General features: G+C 40.9%; 2 protein-coding genes across 3 annotated transcripts; one reads left to right on the forward strand and one right to left on the reverse strand.

The window, feature by feature from the left end:
- The first annotated feature begins 2936 nt into the window (after nucleotides 1-2936).
- Nucleotides 2937-5829, forward strand: LOC121317921 (probable G-protein coupled receptor 101). The gene is made up of 2 exons (XM_041254017.1): nucleotides 2937-3440; nucleotides 4144-5829. The coding sequence occupies exon 2, from the start codon at nucleotides 4250-4252 to the stop codon at nucleotides 5567-5569; it is 1320 nt and encodes a 439-aa protein (XP_041109951.1). The 5' UTR covers nucleotides 2937-3440; nucleotides 4144-4249; the 3' UTR covers nucleotides 5570-5829.
- Nucleotides 5830-7563: 1734 nt separating this feature from the next.
- On the reverse strand, nucleotides 7564-23428 carry LOC121318863 (transmembrane 9 superfamily member 2-like). 2 transcript variants are annotated; one of them, XM_041255998.1, is made up of 17 exons: nucleotides 23025-23428; nucleotides 20586-20653; nucleotides 20268-20361; nucleotides 19901-20028; nucleotides 19420-19549; nucleotides 18778-18905; nucleotides 17962-18076; nucleotides 17778-17857; nucleotides 17189-17294; nucleotides 16484-16616; nucleotides 15940-16059; nucleotides 15707-15764; nucleotides 15093-15252; nucleotides 14661-14812; nucleotides 14408-14519; nucleotides 13819-13990; nucleotides 7564-8476 (listed from the first exon to the last, which is right to left on the reverse strand). In XM_041255998.1, exons 1-17 carry the CDS (start codon nucleotides 23157-23159, stop codon nucleotides 8409-8411), a joined length of 1959 nt encoding a protein of 652 aa, XP_041111932.1. In that variant the 5' UTR covers nucleotides 23160-23428; the 3' UTR covers nucleotides 7564-8408. The 2 variants fall into 2 exon arrangements, with proteins under 2 accessions (XP_041111932.1, XP_041111933.1); XM_041255999.1 differs by lacking the exon at nucleotides 23025-23428 and adding an exon at nucleotides 20864-20939.
- Nucleotides 23429-23957: the final 529 nt, after the last annotated feature.

Raw genomic sequence — 23957 nt, forward strand, 5'->3', positions numbered from 1 at the left:
TCCCTTCCAAATAACGTTTCAATCGTTTCAATAAAACACTGTCCAAAAATCTATAGATTGCTTTTGCAATGTGTTTTTTTATATATATATAAGAGGGCTCATTTATAAAGCTTCTGAATGTTTTGTTGCATTTCTTTTGTGCTTTCGGGTTCAATTTAAAATAAAAGAACGTGTTTAATCAGATTTTAATTCTGGACGCAAACACGATATAGTCTAAAGAAGCACATTATTGTAAAATGCTTTACAACTTTACACAGAAGAGTCGCTTTATATATTCAGCTCATCCTCTTAGACCTTATTTGTGCACCCAGCGCCCGAAGTGGGATATCGTTTAAATATGTCATAATATACCATGCAATAATAACAGAGATGTCCAAAAGTGCGCATCATTTATGGGCATAATTAAAAAAATGATCTTACCACCCTCACGTAACTTTGCTGTGCTTTATGCTTAATGGTGCAATGGTGCCATCTAATATAAACATGTTAATGCTAGTTCTGTCTGTAGAGCTGGTGCCTTTCTTATGAAGTGCAGTCCTTTCCAAGAAAGAATAAACATGTGCATCCCATCAGGGTCCAGACACCACTGCGTTTGGCATTGTCAGCCCCGCCCCCCCAGTTCTTGAGCTATTCTGGGGTGTTGACTTGTGCCCTGCCAGGACAGGGTGCTGTTCTCTAATGAAAATAAGCAGCCCTGTGATTCAGGTGTGCGCCTTGCTGTGATTAATTAAGTGTCACAGCTGCAGGTCATGTTGGCGCCCTGGGCACGCTTCTCCCTGTGTCTCTTCATCAGAGCAGCTTGACTTGAGAGATGCTTCTGTAGGAGAGATCCGCTGAGTCACGCCACCCAGAATACAGGGGCTCCTTATCCCACCTGTCTGTTTGTTAGGGCAGGGAAGGAGGTTTGATTGGTTCAAAGACCAGAAGGAACAACATTGGCCACCTCTGTCTTAAGCAGATCTCTCAGCCCTGTGCAACACTGAAACAAGTCCCCCAAATGGAGAGTGCAGTGTTGCACCAAATCAAGCCCCTCTGCCCTCTGCTTCACTGACAGAAACCGTTGCATTGCACAGCGCTGTGTAGCACTGAATCATTCCCCCACTGGCGCTTACCTCACGGCCATGTCGTGTGTCGTCTTGATTTCGACCCCCCTGACACTTCTGGTGGGTTGGAGGCCCCAACCCCCCTCCCCCCTGGAAAACTCTTTGTTGATTTCTCGATACAGAGGGAGAACACACAAGTTCAAACCAGTGTGACGTTAAAGATCTGTTTGCCTCTCCTAACAAGTGCTCACGTGATTTCTCTCTGATGATGGAAAATGGTTTGGATTGTTTCGTTTTATTTCTTTAGTGTTTTCAGGGTGTTCATTTTTTTATATTATATAAAATGTGTCTCATCTGATTTCAATTCTCGACATAAACGTTGAGCAGGGGGTAATCGTGTCCTATTGCATCACACACTAAACAAACACGGCAGCAGAAGCTTCACTTCGTTAGTCCTGTACGTATTCAATAAAAGACAGCATGAGCACTTCTTAACAGCTAGGATAGTGCTGAGTGATTATTTTCTAGCAGGGAAAATAAATATTAAATATAAGGCAAAAGTAATTTGCCTCAAACTGCTTACCATTGGTCAATGAAACAATTTAGAATAGGGTGGGAACAAAGACCAGGACTGGATGACGCAACTTTGGCCATCATTCCTATAGGACAAGAGTGCACAAATCCGGTCCATTATACCATAATCCTCCAGGTTTTATAGCTAGCGTTAAATAGTTAACTGAAAAAGCCCTGAACGGAATTAAGTAATTCAGCGCAATGGTGGCACAATGATCCGGAGTGCTCCGGACCTGCAGACCAGGATTGTGCTCCTCCTGGACTCTGGTCATGTTTCCAATGTAGCTCAGAACACACAGCTGTAAGCACATCGCTGATGGATCAATACATTATAAACTGAAGAGAATCGTGAAAGCAAATCATCTCTGAGTATAGCCCTGTATTTACAGATCCGGCCGTACTGTGGTTTCAGGTACTATGCTTTTAAATGCATGTAGGAATATGTACAGCATTACAATCTTTACAGAAAAAAAAAAACTATGATAACTAATTAGGAACATGTGGGGATGTACCATCCTGGACCAGGTTTTAATCGGGGCAATGCAATTATTAACTAGCAAGAACATAGCTGTCACAAAGACCTGGTCTGGACCAGCCCGTGCCCAGTTTAGAGGAATGTTTCAAGTCTATTTTGGAACAGTTGGTCTAGAGTGATAATTATAGGAATCCTGAGTCTGTAGCCCTACCCACAATGCAGTATTGATGAGAATGACCCACTGAGCCATTCACATTGTATCAATTACAAGCCTTAGTTGTATTTACTGGGGAGGGTGGGGGTTGCTTATGTGTATGTTGGTTTGTTTGTCTGTCTCTCTCTCTCATATATATATATATATATATATATATATATATATAATATATATATATACACACACACACACACACACACACACACACACACACACAAACGTTACAGGACCCCGGTCAATACAGGAACTGTGTGCATTCCTACAAATACCCTCGACTGCGAGTGTTTTTCTTTTAGCATTCTGTGTATGATATATGCTAGGCCGGTTCACACGAATCAAACACGAGTAACTCAGCAGTTAGACAAGAGGATTACCAAACTGGTTTAAAAACGCAGGTGTTAGCAAACTCCACAGAAACCACAGGGCTAGTATTTCTATTCACCACACACAATAAGTCTCCGGTGCTGTGTATAGCCACGTTTAAGCAATAATTAGGGCTAATTAAGTATGATGTAAAGTATAACAGGGTGCGGGCACGACATGAGCTAACAGCAGTCTCAATCTGATTGTATTGCATTTGTCTTTTCCGTTTTATTAATGCAATTTGAAAACACGGGTTGCGAATGAAGGATTCCTCGGTTTAAAGATAGCTCTTTTTTGTGCTGTGTCTTAAAATAGCATCCTCCGGAACAAGCCCTTATAAACCTCTGGGTCTCTGATGGTACACTCCCGTTGTTTAAAGACACAGATGCTACTGTTCTCCACAGATAACCTAAGCCATTTGGAAGGGGGGATAGCACCCAGAGAAGAGACCGTGCCGTTTTCAGACGAGCTAGCCAAAACCTACGCACCTGTGTGGTGTATCCTGAGGTTGACTCTCTAAAAAGAAAAGAAAAACAAGTAACATCTTCTGACTGTTAGTAAATATGCTGACAGTAATTGGGATTAATATTGACGAGCAGCACTCCAGCGCTGGCGACTAAAATGGGAGCGCTGTGTTCTAGCCATAGCAGGGCGCCGCAAGCGGGAGAGTCCTCAGGTTTGGGGGAGTGAAGAGATTCGTTCACGGCACCATCAGCATCAAACTCACAACAAAGCAGTAAGACACCCATAAAAAAAAATCCACCGGCAGGAGGTAAGATTACATTATTACCAGTTACTTACAAATATGCATGTGTGTTTTTTGTTTTTTTCTTCTATGTCCGGCTGATTTAATCCGATCTGGGAAATGGACAGGTTACAGTATATATCCCCATCCCTGATAATGCTTATCCTTTTTTTTTTTTTACCCCCGTGAATTAAAATGTAATTTTCCTTAATGCAATCCTACATGTGGAACACCATGCTGTTAATCGTTAATAGTACAGTCTATATAAAACGATACAGCCTAATAAAACAAGGGTGTGTGATTCAGCGTTGTCCGGCATGGCATACAGTGTAAAGCCATGTATATTGACAGCATGTATACATTTTTAAAAAATGATATGCATGGTGTATTATTTACTGTCAGCACTGTCACAGGCTTGTACACAGGTTCCAAATCAAAGCCCACACTGACAATAACAAGAGAGCTCGTTTCAGTGATGGCGCACAGCGTTGACTAGAACGACACATCCAGATGTGCATGCTTTCTGAACACCTGTCCTTAATGATTGTATGTATCGCCGAATGCAGTATTGCAGTTTCACGTTATACAGGAGCCTATAGTCCTGTAACAGTGAAGTTATAGCGTTAAAATTGCATCTGTATATTGATGCAGTGTATTTACATTATTTCAACTGCATACATTGACTGTACACCTATACAATCCTATGTTTTTTTTTTCTTTTTTGTGATAGGTTGCTGGATGAAGATTTAAAAAGAAAACACACACCTTACTGAATGTGGGATTTACTTAAGTTATATTTATTTGTGTAATTTAGCTTTTATTTACTTTGTAATTCTATGTGTTGTATATATTTAATATTCAACTGTACAATGCCCAGCTTTTTCGATCCCCCGCGTCGTTACAATTCCACTCCAGGCCGCTGGGATGCGGGTGGCGCGGCCTCTCTGTCCTCCTCATTGGTGAACAGCGTGGTGAAGATGGCTCTGCTCTCCCTCATTGTCTGCACCTCCCTTTTCGGGAACGTGGTGGTGCTGCTGGTGTTCCAGCGCAAGCCCCAGCTCCTGCACGTGGCCAACCGCTTTGTGCTGAACCTGCTTACGGCGGACCTCTTCCAGACGGTCCTAGTGATGCCCTTTGCTATCGTCGCCACGGTGCCCAACGTGTGGCCCCTGGACCGCCGGCTGTGTCAGGCTCTGGTGGTCCTTATGCACTTGTTTGCCTTCGCCGGGGTCAACACCATCATTGTGGTGTCTGTCGACAGGTACCTGGCCATCATCCATCCACTCTCCTACCCGGCCAGGATGACCCCTCGCCGGGGGAACAACCTGATCGCCTGCACATGGGTCCTGAGCGTCCTGCAGAGCACCCCGCCACTCTACGGCTGGGGGTCCATTGACTTCGACCGGCGCCACCACTCCTGCACGCTCGTCTGGTCCGCCAGCTACTCCTACTCCGCCCTGGTATCCATGTTCTCCTTCTGGGTGCCCGTCTGCATCATGCTGGGCTGCTACTGGATGGTGTTCAGGGCTGCCAGGAGGCAGAACAACCTAGTTCACCCGGTGCAAGCTACCAAGCACAGCCACAGCACTGCTGATAACCACCAGTGCCAAGAGAAGCATCAGCAGCAGCCGCCCCCGGAAGGCTCTGTCTACCCCATCAGGGCGCGCCACAGACGCTTCCATTATCACTGCAAAGCGGCCAAAGTGGTCTTTGTCATCATGTCTTCTTACATCTTCAGCATGGGCCCTTACAGCGTCCTCGGCATGCTCTTCATCAGCCCTAGCGTTCCCGTCCCGCCCTGGATCGTCTCCCTGGCCCTCGTCTTGTTCTTTTTCCAGTGCTGTATCCACCCCTACATCTACGGCTACATGCACCGCAGCGTCCGCAGGGAGTTCCTGGCCCTGCTCTGCGGCTCCTTCTGCCAGCAGGTGCGACCGCCGCGCAGCTCCGGAGCGGACAGCTGCTTCACGGTGACCGCCGGGCGGCCGACGCACACCCACTTCCCCGGCGCGGCTGCCAGGATCTGCCCCCTGAGGACCTGGGAGGAGGGCACCACGTCGTCCTCCCCCACCGAGGGCATGTCCAAGGACAGCAGGAAGGACACGACCTCGATCAGCTTCAGCTCGGAAAAAGAACTGAACATCCTGCCGAAGTGATAAGAACCGTATACAAAGCCACATGCTGTATCATCACCCGTACAATTTCGCAAGCCTCTTGCAGCTATAACATCTTGTACATGGCCATGCAGAGTCTACAAGACGTTGAGAGGCACCCTGAGTAATCTCACAAAGCCTCAGGGAGAGCAGCGTATGCGCCATGCAGTGCTGTAGGCTGAGGAGCTCCTAAAACCAGGGTATCCAAGAAGGCCATTACAGGTATTATATTATAATATTAAAGGACTAGGTGCTTTAGGGTTAAATTGGGTTGGCTGTTTAATCAAATCAACTAAACCTCCACTTTGACCCTATGTAGTCAACTACTTAATTTCACCTACTAAACTTGGACTGTTACTGACCAGGACCAAAATTTGGTCAGATCTAGATGTATACTAATTACATCCAAGCTTGCATGTATCTACATGTATTGTACAGCTTAAATGCTGGTGTACATTACCTGAAAAACCTGATCTGGTTCACATTATTAATAGTGTTTGAAAGTCTCACTGGTAGGTATTAGTGACTTTCACTATTAACTCCTCTGTTCTTCAATTTATACTGTTTTGATTCAATTGGTTTCAACACACCGGCCCATTGACAAACTCAGCAACCCCTGAATTAAGAAACGAGGACTGTACAGTAGTTTTTATACCCCTTGACTGGTTCGGTTTCCAAATTTCTACCATTGCCTCCCACAGAGTTGTCGCTGGGGATCCATGTTTTGGCAGGGATGTTTCTAGTCCTGTTAAGTGCCACACATATATATATATATAGTCTCTGTAATGTCTGTACATTTGTAATTTCTCAGAAAAAAGTCACGTCCAAGTATATTATATAATGTTTTATAAATAAGAACGATTTGTAAGAACTGGATTTTTTTTTTTCTACAGTATTTACCACTGTGAAAGTGTTTTGGTAGGAATGCTCTGGTGACATTATTGAAACCTGACAGCATCCAAGTGCCAATGAGTCTGCCCTCCTACACACTATTTCATTTACTCACTTGCTTATTTTAAATGAGGGAAAAAAAGTTTCTAATGCAATATCTGGAAGTTTATCTAATCTATTTAAATCAAAGAAAGTGGATATTGGTAAATATTAGCTTTTGTAGAAAAGTACCATATTACAGCTACACTTTATTTATATGTACAGTATATCATTTCTGTGTTTTCTATGGTTTACAACTTATGGCTAAACTGTTTATATGATGAACTCTTGTATGTTATTTTAATCTGAGAATTTTCTTTTCAAAAGATATGTCGACTTCCTGCGTGGTTCATAGGCACACAGCCATTATTGGTTGTGTTAAACAGGGTATTGGCAGGACTTAACAATTAAGACTTATCAGCTTTCAAAACAATTTGGATTACCATGTTCCTGTTACTGCTGAGAGGACTTTACATAACTGGGATGGAGGTTAACGATTCAGGTCTGCAGAGTGAGATTAAACAGAGCGCTGTGTATTCCATAAAAGAAGCATCTGTTTTATAATAAAACAATAAATAATAGAACGTTAATGCAAATTTGAGAGAGTGCATAAGCTAATCAAATCTTTCCATTCTCAGTCTCCTTCTACAAACCTAGCATATTGTCCACAAAAAAACCAGAGTCCTTGCAGTAGGGTCAATTTGTGTCATCTCTGGTAGATTGCAGAGATTTGCTTTTAGCACTAATTGGAGTGTGGAGACGAAAAGCTCAAGCAGAGACACACTAATGTACCTGTTCCCACGGACAAGCAGAGGCAGTATTTTCACCATCAATGTCAAAGAGAGGCGCTGCTCATCTGCTCCGCGGTGGGAGAAGGGCTGCTCTGTCAGTATGTACTTTGAAAAGATGCTTTCGTTTGAAATGCATGGGAGACAGAGTGGGGAAAGGTGCGTGTATAAAGCAGTGCTGTTCAGGCTTTCTGCAAGCAGAGTCCGTGAAAACATACAGCTTGGTGTACAAGTTTGGAACATTATTTCAATAAATAAATAAAAGCACAACAACTTTGGTAAAGGGCACTGGCATTTTAAAGAAATAAAAAAGGTTATTAAAGTATACAGGGTATTATTTACACGTATTCATCAGCTGCATATTGATGGGTAAAAAAAAAAAATTATATAAAAAACACACAGCAAAAAGAAAGAAAAAAAAATCACATTTTAAAAGACTTTTTAGCAGAGCAGTTGACATTATTTCCCCTTGAATAAAGGGAAGTATTTAATAAAAGGCTGAAGTAGTCTACTGTCCGATTCTCAGATGACGGCCTCGCGCAGGTAAACTTCATAATGTTGCGGGACAGACACCAATAGAGTGTATAGTGCATGCATTTAGATACCTGGTACTCATTAAAACATCAGTTGCAACTGTGGCTGACAGATAACCAAGTAAAGACTGTAGTTGTGAAAAGCTTTTGAGTTATTCTGCAAGAAAAAAATAAATAAAGAGTATATATGTCTCAATGATTTAAAAAAAAAAAAAAAAAAAAAAGCTGCTTCAATTTAAAATAAATTGATACATTCAACCCCCTCCCCAAACAATTTATAGAAACGGAATCTTTGGAGCAAACACAACCAACCAACACAATGCTTCAGAGAAAAAGAAAAAAAGAAAAAAAAAAAAACACCCCCCCAAACACACACAAAACTGTAGCAATAAAAACACTAGAATATCATTTTAGACATTCGCCAAACAAGTGACAAAAGTATCTTTAAATCTTAAATATGTCATGTTTTCATACAGTCTTACAAACTCCTCCTAATTTATACCAGTTACTGAAAAACAAGTGTGCACTGAACTTCCCCACTGGAAACTAAAACCAGGACCAAGGCAAGGCTGTCCGGGACAATGCAGAGTTTCAGTCCACCTTGACCACGCTGTAGATCTTGTTTACGAACCAGAAGCATGCGAAAAACCCAATTGTGCCTGAAAATAAAAGGAAAGGAAAACAAAACAAGTTACATGTGGTGTCTGCAGGGAAGCAACACCGGTCTAAATAATGCTAAGTTACATAAGGTAGGACAAGATTAGTGCGAGCCAACACATTAGCAATCACTCCATATGTGGAATAAGTTCTTGCAGAACTGCCTGCAGATTTATCTATATGGGTTCTAAAACGCTCTTCATTTGGTCAAAACTGTGACTAAAGTAAATTCATACAGAAATAAAAAGCACTACCAGCCAAGTTTCATCATGTCAGCATCAAGGTTAAGAACTAATAAAAGGCTCAGATTGCTCACAGCTTGTTACAGAAAACTGATTACTGGAGAGAGGCCCTGAACATATCCGAACATCACTTTCATCCTATTTGGGACAGGATACTGAGAGTAGCAAACCCCCTCTTTAAAAACACAACCCATTAAAATCACAAAGAGATGTGTCCCTTAAAACAAAATTCATGGCTGCTCAGACAGTCCTCAGAATGAATGAATTTCTAAGGATCAACGTGTGTTCCGGTACTTAAGCGCTGAGCCAGGAGGCCTTGCGTTGGAAAACAAAGGAGAGTGCTCTCGGTACTAACTGTCATACCATGCGGATTGTGAAAACAGAAATATGCACTGTAAAACTCTGTAAAATATATAGGTCTACAGAGAGACTCAGCATTTTATTTATGTAAATGGTAAAAACGAAGCTGATATGTAGCTGCACTGAGGATGCATGTATTTATATTGTAGATCTACTGAGGCTGTATGTATTTATATCGTAGATGTATGGAGTAGGTATGTATTTACATAGTAGATGTATTGAGGCTGTATGTATTTATACTATAAATGTATTTTGTAGGTATGTATTTATATAGTAGATGTACTGAGGGTGCACGTATTTATATTGTAGATGGACTGAGTAGGTATGTATTTATATTTGTATGGTACTTTCCAATATTAAAATAGGTTCCAGCCAAGCACTTTATATCCATACTTCTGGGAGTTGTATTTTTCTGCAATTAATTAAAAGCAAGACTTTCAAAATCCCTCCTCTTGTTTAAATGGGTTTTGCAGTTGTCGTTCTGTGTGCACTGTTCGTATTTCCGCTAGGTCATCACGAGGGTGGATTAAAAGCACAAGCAACATGGAGGCAGCCTGGTTATACATTTAGAAAGTTATTTTAAAAAAGAACAGTTATCTCAGCACAAGTAAAACTATTGCATCTTTCAACTGAGAAATGCGTCTCGTAACCCGTCAATCTAAACACTCGTCTTCTTGAGTGAAGCTATGAGAAACTACCATCAAAGCAGCCAAGCACCTCCGCCATGGTCTTCTTCAAGCTGCATTGACCTACATAAAAATAGGTTATACCAGAACAAACACGACCCCCAGCTGGAACGCCCTTATCTGGACCAGGTGCACAGGGAAAGGTATTTCAATAAACTCTGCAAACGTCGCTGCAACGCGAACATCACAGATCTTTTGTTGTTATCCATCTTCGTGTTTCGAGTGCAGGCCAGAGACGTTGCCATAACAGCAGCAGTCTAGGCTCCTGATGAATCTATTATAATTCATGGCAACAAAAAAAATGCTACTCTTGAAATATTTTTGAAGCATGGGAGAGAAACGCTTTGAATGAGACCCTTTCAAGCAGTCTTCTCTTAATGGTATCATTAGGGTTGTACATGACTACAAGGATGCTTTTAAAATATAGCCTGGTTATACTAGGTAAACAGGGAAAGTAAAAAGGGGTATCTGAACTTCTTTTTTTTATTATATATTTTGTTCTTGTTTTTCTTCTGCACTTACTTTAAAATGCTGCCCGCACACAGAATATATAGATCATCTCTTGGTATCGTTCTCTATAAAATACAATTCACTGTGTTCTTCATATGCATTCAATGCAGTGGAAAGCACCAGTCCTTTGTTTTTTTACATTTTCAGCAAGCCTTTTTTATTGCTTTGATGTGCTTTTGCATACTTGCAAATACGTACATACATACATTAAAATATGCATTATCAAGGGCTCATTGAATCATGCAGAGAATGGGGTACAGATAATATTTTTGCAACGCTGGTAAAGGGGAGAATTTAAATTCGACTGTGGCCGATTCATGCTCTTTTAAACCTCTGGTACCTTCAGATAAGGCTTGTGGAGATGCTGTTTTGCACGCTGTACAGCCGAGATGGATTCAGAGGAACACAGAGCCTATTGTCTAAAAAAACAAAAAAAAACCTCCACAGCTGTGGTGACTCAGTCACTACAAACACATTCTGCAGTTACTAAAAATACATATTTGTATACAATCAGTTTCCATTGAGCTTCAAGTAAGCCGGTTTCCATGTTTACCACATCTGAAAATATGCTGGCTTTTTCAGCTGAGCACACAAGAGAAGGCAAACCTGGCAAATAGTGACAAGCAGCGATGACAGGAACGGCTGGAAATCTGTGGCCGTGTATTGAACACCTGACGGGATCAAATTCCACTAAAACATTGTGGACTTCTTTGTTAATACCATGAAGTATACCGTGATTTATCTCTTGAATAAAACTGTTTTTTTTTTTGTTTTGTTCTTGGATTTACCTTTATTTTTTGGCAGGGGACTGGGACAGTATTAATGCAATGCATGCACCTACTATCTACACTCCCTTATAGCCATCAGGTGGAAGAAGACACCAGATACACACTTAAATTAAGGAACTGTAGGTCAGCACAATACTGATCACAATGCATGCATCTACTGTCTACACTCCCTTATAGCCATCAGGTTGAACAGGACACCACATATGCACTTAGTCTGGGAACTGTAGGTCAGGATAGAATACTGATCATGCTTTGTGAGCAAGTCAGTTATTGCATATACTGGACTCACACACACACTGTACACTGCAGCAAAACAAACAAACACTGCACACCTGTAGCCAGACTGCAGCAGCACTCTTGCCGTATAAAACATTATTCAGATAGAAAGCACTGGGCACGATTTCCATGGCATTATTATTATTATTATTCCTAAAAATGTTTTCCCTTCCGTCTACCAAAAGACTTCAAAGGTTTTACAGCAATACACTCAGCTACGCAACTCCTAAAAATAGACACCCCCCCCCCCCCCCCACCAGCTAAAAAAAAAAAAAAAGAAGATTTACACTTAAAAAGAACCCCACTCCACCACTGCATAATAATAAAAATCTACTCCAGGCACAGCACTGATAACGGGTGCAGATGAGTTCTTTGTGCTAAACTGTGACATCATGTACCTTGCTTGAGCCCTGCAGGTCATCTTAGTTTCAATCACAGGGTGTAGTGAGGGGCTGCAATACCCCTCTATAACCTCCCGAAATTAAAATGGCCACTTCAAAAAGTGCTCCTTGGAGAGGGATTCTAATTTAGATTTCAACACACATACACTAAAGCAATTATTTATATATTCCTCTCCAAAAAAAAAAAACAGGTCACTGCAGGAGCAATCCAGTGTAGCTTCTGTTTACTTATGTATGTACACTTGCTAATGCTGAGGAAGTATTTGCCTTTAAAGCTTTAACAATAATAAGACTCTGGGGTTTCTCCCACCCAAAATGAAGCTGGCTTTCCATTTCATTGCCACTGGTTAGGATGCTGACAGCCTCTCTGCTTGTAAAGCCACAGCTCATTAGTTTATCTGCTCTGTCAATATTGGCATGGTTCTCATGTGCATGGCCCCTTGCAATAAAAAGCATAGAAGCAAACAAAAAAAAAGCAAATGAGGAAATTGAATTAACTGGGTTAACAAATCATGTTTTCTCTAGAACAACATATACAGCCTTCACATTCAAATGTGTGAACATTTCCATTGCAATTCTCATAGGGTTTTACCTGGGCTGCTAATACAGCATGAGTATGTGCCGGCACACCTGCCTTTTTATTATTGTTCATTTGACTTTATATTCTGTATTTGTCTGGAAGGAAACGGTGCAACAAGAAATGTTACCCATAAATCCACACAACCCAAGCACGGGGTCTGCCAGCGATCAGAAATGAGCCCAGAACATCCTGTCTGTCTCACAGTCCACAGCTCTGGTGAAACACCAATATATTTACCCACAAGATAAAGAGCGAATTTGGACAGATTCGAAGGGCGAATGAGCCTGCAGTCTGAGCTACCCGGTTGTCCGTTCTGCTGGAGAGGGAGGTCCTTTATCTCCAAGAGAAAGCCTTTAAGCATCCCAAGAGTTACAGCTGCTCAAGACAGCAGTCACCCACCAGGGGGAGCTGCCACTCAATAGCCACTGACAATATCTTAATTGCAGCAGCAGTGGAGTTCCAGTCAAACAGATGTCTTAATCCTGAAATCACATCTCCTCTCCCTGTGCTACACAAGTTGGTTCGCCATAAATGGGACATAACCCACTGAACTTGACATCAAACCGAGATCCTTGTCTTGACAGCAGACTACACAGCATGATCGGGTTTTGATGCACTTCACATGAGCTCTTGAGAGCAGGAGCCGGAGTCAGGCTCACAGCGATCATTTTCTATTAGTAAAAGGGGTATTTCAGTCTGTATCAGACATGGGGAAAACATCAGAAAAGGAAGCATCCTGGTTTCTTACTGAGAATTGAATAGAAATGTACTATTCCTAAAATCTTATCTGTGTGATGGGCAAGACGTACTCAAACATGCGAACCCTAATCCATAGTGGTTATAACGCTATCAGTTACAAACCAAATGGAGTAACGCTATGGCAGAAACATGAGAGCATGCATTACTATTTTTTTCACTTGTCTAACCATATGAAAGACACACCACAATGAACTTGTACCGTAGTAGAAAATCGTGTTGCTTCTACTGGTCGCAGCGTTTGAGAACGTGCAACCATCAGTTTCTTTACTGGCTGGTGGGTGACCTGGTATGTACAACTGTTGATTCACTTTTCCATATTTCATTTGTTCTAATTAAACAGGCGAGTATTGTGATCATTGACAAAATAAACCCAGCTACAAAAAAAGGTAATTAAAAGACAATCGATATTTTGAACAAAGGATCTCCTGTTGCCGATCCTCGGCTCCTAAAGCATCGAGTGTACCTTTGGAACCAGTTAAACCTGCCCACATTCTTCAACCACACCCCAGAAACAACATCTCTGAAACTGCCAAACCAGTTTAGTTTATTTCATTAAATCAAATTACTTGCATAGCTACTGTTTCTTGAAAGCCAGTAAAATCTTAGTAAATCGTATGTGTGTTGATCACCGGTATTACTGGTAAATCCTTCCTTGTGTTTATAATCTAAAACAGGACCGGCATGTTACTGCTGTCTCACAACAGGGTGTGACTGCTCTTTACAGACTATTAAAGGTTCTTACCTGTAAAGAGGAAGAATATAAGGACCATGATCATTGTGTATCCAAAGTATAAGATAGTACTGGCTGCCCCTGTGATCTGTAGCTTGGAGAAGAAGTAATGGACTGCATAAACAAAGAGGTAAACAGCTGTGAAGCCGCTGGTTAGGAACGACCTCCACCACCAGTGATAGTCCTGAAAATGAAAAACAAAAAGGGCACATATTAGCAGATAAACTAGCTACGTTCCCATTAGATACACACATCTAAAAACTCACTGTACTATTCACATGTACCCCTGCCCGGTTTCCCATTTAGATCAACAGTCAATGTGAACCGATTTTATTGCGATGTAAAAGTTAAGTCATGCATGCAAAGCCGACATTTGCAAGCAAGAACGTTCATGTTCCCTGTAAGCAGTGTGAGTTTGAAATAGGAACCGACTCGCAGAGCAGTGCCCCCCCCCCCCCCCCTCGCTAACTGGAATACCCACGTGTCGAGCGGTACTTCACTATTGACGCAATCTGCATTATGTCTGTTGTGGGAGGGGGTGCCTCTGAAGGTTTTCTTCTTGGTAAAATGTATAAATGAATTGTCAGTGTTTAAGAATTACCTCTGCACAGAGATGGAAGTAGCACAATAGGATAGTAGCCTCCGAGCAGGTGATGAGGAGAATTAGAAATACCAGAAATAGGAAACCAAACATGTAGTACATTTGGTGTGACCTGCAAGAAAGAAAGAAAAAAAACACCATTTAGCCATTCATCCAGAATTCAGCCCCTATAGTTATGCCAATTATCATATCGATGATGATGACTGTGAATAACAATAATAATAATAATAATAATAATAATAATAATAATTACCAGATGCTGTTCAGAATGAAGAACAGCTGAATAAAAATGCATCCGAAGGGTAGTATGCCTCCCATTACGATGCCAGGCAGCGGCTTGGTGAAGAACGACTGCTCTGGAATTTGACGAGGAATCTGGTTTGTCCGCACGGGGTGTTCAATGGACTAAATAAATAAATAAATAAATAAATAAACAAACAACCAAACAAACAATTGGCCTTCCCAGTCCTGGTCTTTGATCCAATCCAGTTCTAAATTATTACATTTGATCATTTGAACTCCTTTATGTCCCTAAAAGTACTTAACTGTACCTGTTAAACCTGCAGTGGAATGACAGTGTTTTCCTCATCATAAAAAACACAAATACATTTTTGCCTGTTTCATAAAATGCAGGCTTTAAAACAAGTGTGTAGACAACATACATGATTTAGAAGACAGTACTTACTCTTTTTTTAAATCCAAAGTAAGCCCCTAAAAAGGTGAGTGGCACCGAGATGCCAAACCACATGGCCAGAACCGCCACCAGCGTGCCGAAGGGGATGGCGGCCGAAGAACCTTTCACCCAGAGAATCAGGTTCATGATGAAGAAATCAGAAAACACAACCCTGCAAGTGCATCAAAAGGAAATGAGCGTCACTTCTACAAGGACAACAGTCTGCTGAGAACTTCCAATTCATCAGATAGCTCGGCATTGGAGGACTTATAATTTCTGCATTATTAAATCAAGGCAAGATGTCTGAACAAATGCAAGCTTTTCAAAATGCAAGCAATTACACACAGGTGTCAAGCTTGGGTTATGGGAGACAATTCCAATTTATTTCTGTTTTCGGCCCTAGATGTGCAGGTCTGCATTGTTTTGCCTGTGCACATAAAAAGCAGTACCCCCAACAAGCTACAAAGATTCCCAAAACAGCCAGGAGAGTGCAGTCTGCAGTACAGTAATCATTCAGCACACCCTTTCTGTCGATAAAGACCTATACAGGAATGGCAGACGAGGAAGTTTGACACCGGACACCATGAGCAGTGAAGGGTGACTGAGAATGTGCCACAGTTACTCACCCTGGACACAAGAGTGCTGTCAGCAGAACATTGGTCTTCCATTTTTCACCTCCAAACGCTGAAGAAAACAATAAGAAAAACAAAATGATCATATTGGTTCATCATCCCCCATGCATGACAACTATACATCTGCTTGCAAGATTAAGCCATTTTTAAATGTCTAATGAGACAAGCCTGAAATCTCCCTCATGGTATAGTCTGTCGTAAGCTTCAGCTCTGCTTGACGCACTTACTTTTATACATCCGAGCAGACACATATCCTGCTGGCGTCCCCAGTAAAACCCACAGCACCATTGAACAAGTCATCAGAGCACCCCGGTTTGCAGGAGACAGGAAACCAAGACAGGCCAAAACTGGGTGGAAATGAAAAAACTTAAAATTAAACACATACATTCTTTCAGTTCAAATGAATTATTATTTTACAAGCAGAATTATAGACTATATTAATTATATAGTATTGCTTAAAGACGTGATAGTAAATACCGGGCTCACTGTTTACCAAGAGAGAATGGAGATATTTATAACGTTCAGGATAACTGAAGTTAACGGGGTGAAGGGGTGAAGGGACAATTTCACTCTCCAGGTGAAATAACCAACATAATAAAAATTTAAGCCTACCTTAAAGTAGGACTTGCAAGCATGGATCTCTTTAACTTTATCTAACATCAGGACATTTGAACCTTTCAAAACTGCCCATTTTACACCGATATAACCAGTGGACATGCGTAATGGAAGGTACAATGGCTTCAAGGCAGCGTGTCTTTGCAGTGTACTCACACAGCGTAATGAAGGTCATTATAAAGATCTGGGTGCCTTGGCCGAGGAAGACAGACAGCAGCATGCCCTTTCTTGGGGGCCTGAAGACATCTCCGTGCACCTGCTTCCACCCAGACTCCTCCTGAGCCTCCTCCTGTAGGGAGCAAGAACAGTAACACTCTACTAGCCACGCAACGGGACCCGACAGAAAGGGAGCTCAGCTCTGTTAGAGGTACATTACAGGATAACCACGAAGTCTACTAGGGCAAAAAATAAACACTGCACTCCAGTATGCAAAGCTCACGCAAACACTTGCACATGCGCTGCCACCATCTGACTGTTGTGTTCTGTGGATGCAAATGGGTTGCATTTAAATATTTACAGCATGCCAATCTTTGTGCAAGCCCATTGAAATAGCCAATGAGTGCACAGCCCCATGGGTTGACTGAGGGAAGCACAACTCTCTCCTTGCTGATTTCTAAGAGACCCAAGCCGGGTGTCTCCAAGCTCAAGATCAGGCTCTCTATAGTGAACGTGCACACCTTCAATTACTTCTACCAGCCAGGCTTGGTATTGAAGGGTTAGCCAACTTCATTTTGATGACCCTGGAAAATCAGTTTGGAAAGGTATTTGCTGGTCCTATGAACTTCGACATGTCATGCAAGAGAGTCTGGACAGCAGTGATCTTCCACCCTGCGTGCACATGCTGCTGCAAGACTACAGTACCTGATCAACCTGGTTGTACCTGGCGATGTCCTTATGCAGAGTTCGCAGCATGATCATTGCCACCATGCCAGACAGGAACAGCACAATAACCAAGGAGTTCATTATACTGTGGAGAAGTATGAGAATGCAAAAAAATTAACAGGGACCACACACAAACATAGAATACAACAAAGTACCTTGACACAGCAGGCAGATCTACTGACTTCCATGCAAAGTAGTTTTAGAAATTAGCCCTGCACCCACCCCTGGGTTTCAATAATAAATCCCCCCACAGGTGCCCGATTGCTCTTCCTGTCTCCTGATCATTTCAATAATATACTTCCTTGAGGGGACTCGATGGAGGACTAGAACAAGTCTAAAAATACAAATAGTTAAATCAAAATTGGACGAGCTGTAACAGCCTTCATACAGACTCCCACTATATTTCTGCATCAATAACGTATTCCTTTCAGTCCTGCTGTTTTTATTAATGCATGCGTAGAAAACCCACAAGTGAAAACCCCAGCCATGCCCGCATATGAGGGGAAACGGAATAAGAACAGAGAAAGAAAAGCCCATGTTAGTTTGAGTAATGCTGCCAAGTTCATACCTGAACCACTGAATATTGGTGTGTGGCATGGATTCAAGAATATAGTCCCACCGGGAGGCCCATTTGATATGATTGTCTTTCTGTAAATGAGAGAAACATCAGCTGTTTTCAGGTGTGCTGACATTTAGCAAAGTGTCCTGGTTTAATAACAACAGCATATTTTAAAACACGGGGGCACACTTACAACATAGTGAACAGAGTAGGTGTAAAAGAAATCCAATTTGCCATTGAAGTCACTAGAAATCTCCATTGGAGAACTGGATTCACAATTCAGATTCTTTTCATCAGTGTTCTTGTAACTAGAGATGGAAAAAAAGAAAATGTACAGTCAGTGCATGGTACACACACACACACACACACATATATACATAAAGAGAGAGCTCTTATGTATTATGGGTTGCTTCAATGTGAGGTTGTTTTATTCATTAACAGCACACATCAAACCCCTTTTAGTCTTTGTTGCATGTAAATCACAAGAGATGTTATACCCTGTCTAGCATGCCCTTAAATAAATAAAGCATACTTCCACATTTTTAATTTGTAAGCGTGTATGTCTTCATCGGTGTAAAATTAAAACATAAAAGCCAACCTGCCATTAAATTATTATATTACAGTTGATGCATTTCGAGATACTTTTAGAAATGTAATACAAATGTTAAGGTAAATGACACATGCTTCTAGCTGGGACTTCTTTACAGCATCACTAACCAACTGAGCCCTTTGAAAAATAATAATAAATCAGAACACAAGCTGTATTTATGTAATCTGACGTAACTTTTGCAGTTAAGAGTAAGTTATCACAATATAGTGGAATATAATGGAAAGAGATGTCAGTTAAAAATGCTCCAAGAAAATTACAAAGTAGAAAGTCTTCTAATGAGGACAATGGCACTTAATGGGTTAATACAATGCACTATAATCATATTACCTCTGCCTGGCAATATACAATAATGCATGGTTTTCAACTGACATTCCTGCTCAACCTTCCCCATTAAATTACCTCTTTGGTTCCAGCTTTGCAGCCACCAGCCGTGCTCCTTCCCAGCCCTCCCCCTCCCCGCTGTGGTATGTAATGGTGATATCCACATGATTGAAGAGGTAGAAGGTGTTCCTCTTATTGAACTCTGACTGCAAAACAATACAAGACAAAGCTCTGGCATTTGTATTTATTTTTTGTTCTCCTCTGGTCAAAGAATAACACCTGCTCAGAAAAGCACAACTGCAGGAGGTGGACAATTCCCCCGTTCCATTCCATTCAATTCTGCTCCAGCTGTAAAGTACAATGTGCAGAGGCCAAGGCTTTAGAAAACATCTACAAACGGGCTTTAGAAAACATCTACAACGGGCAATTTTAAAATCCAGTGTCAAAGTGTCGCGTGACTGTGGAGCCTGTTGGCAACCCCCAGTCACAAGTCAACACCAGCAGTAACGCAGGCTGGCTGAAAGTACGACCGACAGCTATGACCACTTCGCTGCGTCAAAAAGTCTGCGAACTCTGGGCTTTTTGTCTGCGAGAGAAGTATAAACCAGCCTTAACTGATCTGACAACTTTTTTTTTTTTTTTGGTATACTTATTATGCATAGTTTTGACCACAAGATCAAGATAGCAAGCTGAGCAAAAAAAAAAAAAAAAAAGACTCACGTTAATAACGCAGGCATCTTTAGGTCGACCATCCCGAGTCACGTAGCACCCAATGGGGAACCCGGGATTGCAGTATTTTTGCCCGTCTTCAACATCATAACACCAAGTGACTGGCATGTTATCAACGATCCTAATAAAAAAAAAACAAGAAGAAAATCTGATTCAATGTCACTAATACGTGTTCTCCATTTTGTTTCCTATTGTACATTCATAAAATTATTTGAAGTGTTTTTATATCTTGGAAATTAGAATTTGTTTAAATTGGGCTCGCTGTGAAATCAGCAGGTGGGGTTTTTACAGCCTCATTGGTACAATTCCTTTAACATGGATTCCAAAGAAAAAGAAAGTAAAAAGGATACTGAAAGCTTGCATTAAACAAATACCAATCTGCCAAGCACACAGACCACACAGAGGACCCACCAACAACAGACTGCATATCATTTCCTTCAGGGTAATTGTAATAATCCACAGCTTTACTCACCAGTGGTGCTGATAATTGAGTTCTATCCCCTTTTTGAGAAAAGACAGCTTAACCTTGTCATCTGCACTGCTGGGATCGTATGTTTTTTTGCAAACCGGCTTGCATTTTTCTTCCTTCATAAAAATAAACTGCAATTGTGGGGAAGAAAGTTAGATATTCACTTTGTGTATATCAGTAAGTACATGCAGACTCAATTGCACATATATATATATATATATACACACACACACACACTGGATTGTGCAGTTTTGCATATATTTGAACATAAACAAGCTGGAGCTGTACACATACGCAGTGGTAAATGTTCCGTGGACAGGAGCCAATATCTTGAAATAAACAATCACTTATTTCATGTTGCATCAAATACCTTGTAAGGTGAAGACTCAATTCTCTCCCCGAACAGCACCTGGCCAAGGTTTTCTGAGGGCCTCCTCTCAGCTGCGTCTTGACAGAAGTCGAAACTTTAAAAAGACAAATAAAAAGGAACTGCTCAAGCAAATTCCAAAAGTGCAGCCAGGCAACACTTCACAAGCTTCACTTTTACCAGGTCTAACAACGTGTGTGATGATATTATCAAGTGAAACACACTGAACAGCATTGTCTACAGTGCAGTTTCTCTGACCTACACCCTGACAGCATCTGTAGATTTAATAATCCCACCATCAATCCTGAATCTCATACTTACGCATCGTATTCATAAGGCAACACCGATTCTACAGAGTCCAGTCTGTTCACAAAGAGTTCAAAGACAGACTGAAATTAGAAAAAAAAAAAAAAAAAAAAAAGGTAAAGCTGAGGCACGCTTAATGTGTAAAATATAATAACACATCTTAGTTGTAGAAAATCTAATTTAACCCTTTCAGTCCTGAATTATTTTTGTTGCACTGAAGAATAGGAACTCCTTTATGAAATACACATGAGAACAGGACAAAAAAATATCCATTTAATATATTTCTACAGTACCTCAGACTGAGACCTAGGGATCCTGTGAGGTTCCAGCGGCATGTGTTAACATACGGCACTGAGGCAGGACCCCGAGTTTAATGTGATCTGCATGCTTGCGAAACATGCTTTGTTTGTTTAAGCTAGTTTGCTTGCCACACCCTCCAGGATGTCTGTTACTGCTTTACTTCCTTCTTCATTTTACTCCTGGAGTGTCTTCAGGGTCACAGCATGTCAGTGACTGAAGTCAGCCAATAGGGGAAGAGGAGAATCTCACTCTCTAATACAGAAGCCCCTGGGGAGATTCCACCCTTTAACTTAATCAGACCCCTAATATGAGTGAATGGGCTTATATATGTAAATGACAAAGAGCACTTCAGAGTTTTGTTCTGGCGTCTGATGTGCACCACACATTTTTGTAAATTTCTCTTTGCAAGGGATGTGTTTCTACAGGGGTTGGAGCGCTCCACACTGGTTATGGGAGGTGGAGCAGCATTTTTCTAACAGATACACAGTGTTCCTCATTTTCAGTTTTAATCTTTAAAAAAAAAACATTAATTTTTCAGTAATTTTTCAAATATATTATATATATATATATATATACTTACATCTATTATATATATATATATATCCATGTGGTGGGTGTGGTTATATAGATAATATATGTATATTATATACATATATATACATATATATATATATATATATATGAAATACTGAGGGTTAAAATCTCAGTATGCACACTTTACATGTGGAATATGCTGCTAGCAGTTCTGGTTTCTGATTAATAATGTCCCTGGCATGTATGATGAACAGAATCTGTGCAAGTCGAAGCCACCTTTTCCCAAGTTAGCTGGTACTTTGCGAACGTTTGGGCAATCGCTGTGCTGAACGGAAACAGTATCTACACAAGGTATGAACATCAGCACAAAACAAGCCAGGTTTATTCACCTTGAAATCATGAAAAATAAAGAAAATTGACTGGGTGATGCAAGCAATCGCGAGATGCATCAAAAATCACACTGGACATTTACATCAATGCATTCCATATAAGTTTACCAACTAAAGCATCCCCATTTTCTGTCAAATATTTACTATTAAGATTGTCGGCGTTGGACTGTATTTTAGCTGGTGGACAGACAGTACTTTCGCACGAAGTCACACATACCTCTCTGCAATAAACAGTGGCTGTCCAGCAAAGCACAGCGCTCTGACAAACTCATTAACAGTTTTTGCTTTTTGTATACTTCAAAATAATTTAATGTTTCGAATATTCATAAACTGATTTATGTTTTCTCCCCATTCCTCATCCACTAAAAAAATTATATTTTTGTGCAAGTATTTCTATTTACTTTTTGATCAAGACAGTAGTTACTACGCCCAGCAATTGCAACAGTAATCAGACTGATTGGCCAACATAATCAGTTGCTGAGCCACGTTTGAAAGTTATTGATCCTCCGAGCCTAAACGTCTTGTGTAGGTCTGCTTATTACAACGTCAGAGTCATAATAAAACAGCATTTTAATTATATTAAAAAATAAAATAATTTTTAAAAAGTGTATTTTCTAGAAATTAAAACCGGGAAAATATTTAAGACAAAAATCGGGTATCAATCAGTAAAAATCGATGACCAGTTAAAAAAAAAAGTCTGTAATTTTTCGGTAAAAATCGTAATAAACCGCAAACGCTGAACACTGCAGATAAAGTACTCAAATCAATCATTTATGTATTTCAGTTTTACTTATTGGATATTATAAAACAGAATTGTCCGACTGAGTAAGCCCGGAAAACGTATAATGATATATACAGTGCTCTAGTTATATGAGAAATGGATAGCTGAGCCATGAAAAACATCCATATACAAATACGTTACCAAAAAAAATGTACATTCAAAGTAGTCACCAAGGTTGCAAATAACCGAATACTTCAAACAATCTTATATCGTTAGTGTACGTAACATTACAAGATCGTTAATCAAGCCGCTTCAAAGTGCCGTGTTACTGTGTATGTAACGTATTACCTATCGGGCAGCACATCCTGCTAGTAACCGAAGGGCCCGTCACTATAGCAAAACCGCCTCATAACGTTAAACAAAGCCTTTTAACTCATTATATAAACACAGCTGTGCCCTAATTGTAACTAAATATACAGTATAGCATTAAAAAAAGAAACTCTCGTTTACCTTGCAGTTCGGGCTCCCTTTCCCTTCCTCACAGAAACTGACAGGAGCCAACCCTGGAAGATAGAAACTGTGGCTGCAATTCGCTGCTAATATCGTGTAGACAAAAACCAAAAGGGACTGGCGATAGCGCTTCATCCTGCTACCAGGCTACACAGCACACTGCTGTCTTTATATTTACAGGCTCCGCGGCGACTGGCATGCAACTGAGCGGGTTGCACTGGCTCCCAGTTTGCAGAACCCGTTTTGGAAAGCTGGCGTTGGGGTGGGAATGTCTGGCACTCCCTCGCGGGCTGCTGGGGAACAGAGAACGCAAAAGGATTCTGGAACGGCACGTTGTCGCACGTCATGAAGAAAGGGCCAGGACGATGGCCGCTCTCTGTCTCTCTATGATTCGAGGGTTTCGTACCAATAAAAAGACCTTTCTGCTGCGTTTAATGACTTTTCACTGTGTCACTACCACCTGCTGGGCTGGCGTACTAACCACGGTCTCACTGCATTTCCTCCGCCTCCCAGTCTTCCTTGTTTACCCAAGATTACGAGCTCCGCTGTATCCAGTACATATGCCTGCCCTAATCTGACATATTAACCCTGTGTCTAGAATCAGCTTACATTGATGCAGAATCACCGATTTAAGCACCGTTTTAGTGTTAAACATTGAGAATAAACATCAAACCCTATCCGACAGAGTTAAACTGCAATTAATACAACTGGGTTGTATTAGTAAATAGGAAAATTGCTTAAAACGATATGAATCAGATAATAGGAACTCTAGTGATATATGTATTGATCTTAGTTAATTATTAACCCATTATGTACCCTTGTTCTCATAACGATATTGTTATGAGAACGTATTCTAATTTTGCTAACGCAAAAGTTGCGTCTAAATGTAATGTATGAAATGACATACTGTTATTTAATGGGTTAAAATAATAA

Source organism: Polyodon spathula, chromosome 7, assembly GCF_017654505.1.
Source record: "Polyodon spathula isolate WHYD16114869_AA chromosome 7, ASM1765450v1, whole genome shotgun sequence".
Taxonomy (NCBI): Eukaryota; Metazoa; Chordata; class Actinopteri; order Acipenseriformes; family Polyodontidae; genus Polyodon; species Polyodon spathula.

Coding starts and splice junctions, on each gene's coding strand:
- LOC121317921 (XM_041254017.1), top strand. CDS start 4,250: ATGTGTTGTATATATTTAATATTCAACTGTACAATGCCCAGCTTTTTC.
- LOC121318863 (XM_041255998.1), bottom strand. CDS start 23,159: ATGAAGCGCTATCGCCAGTCCCTTTTGGTTTTTGTCTACACGATATTA. Junction 20,654..23,024: donor AAGGGAGCCCGAACTGCAAG/GTAAACGAGAGT, acceptor TTCTAATTTCAG/TCTGTCTTTGAACTCTTTGT. Junction 15,765..15,939: donor GTCTGCTCGGATGTATAAAA/GTAAGTGCGTCA, acceptor TGTTTTCTTCAG/CGTTTGGAGGTGAAAAATGG.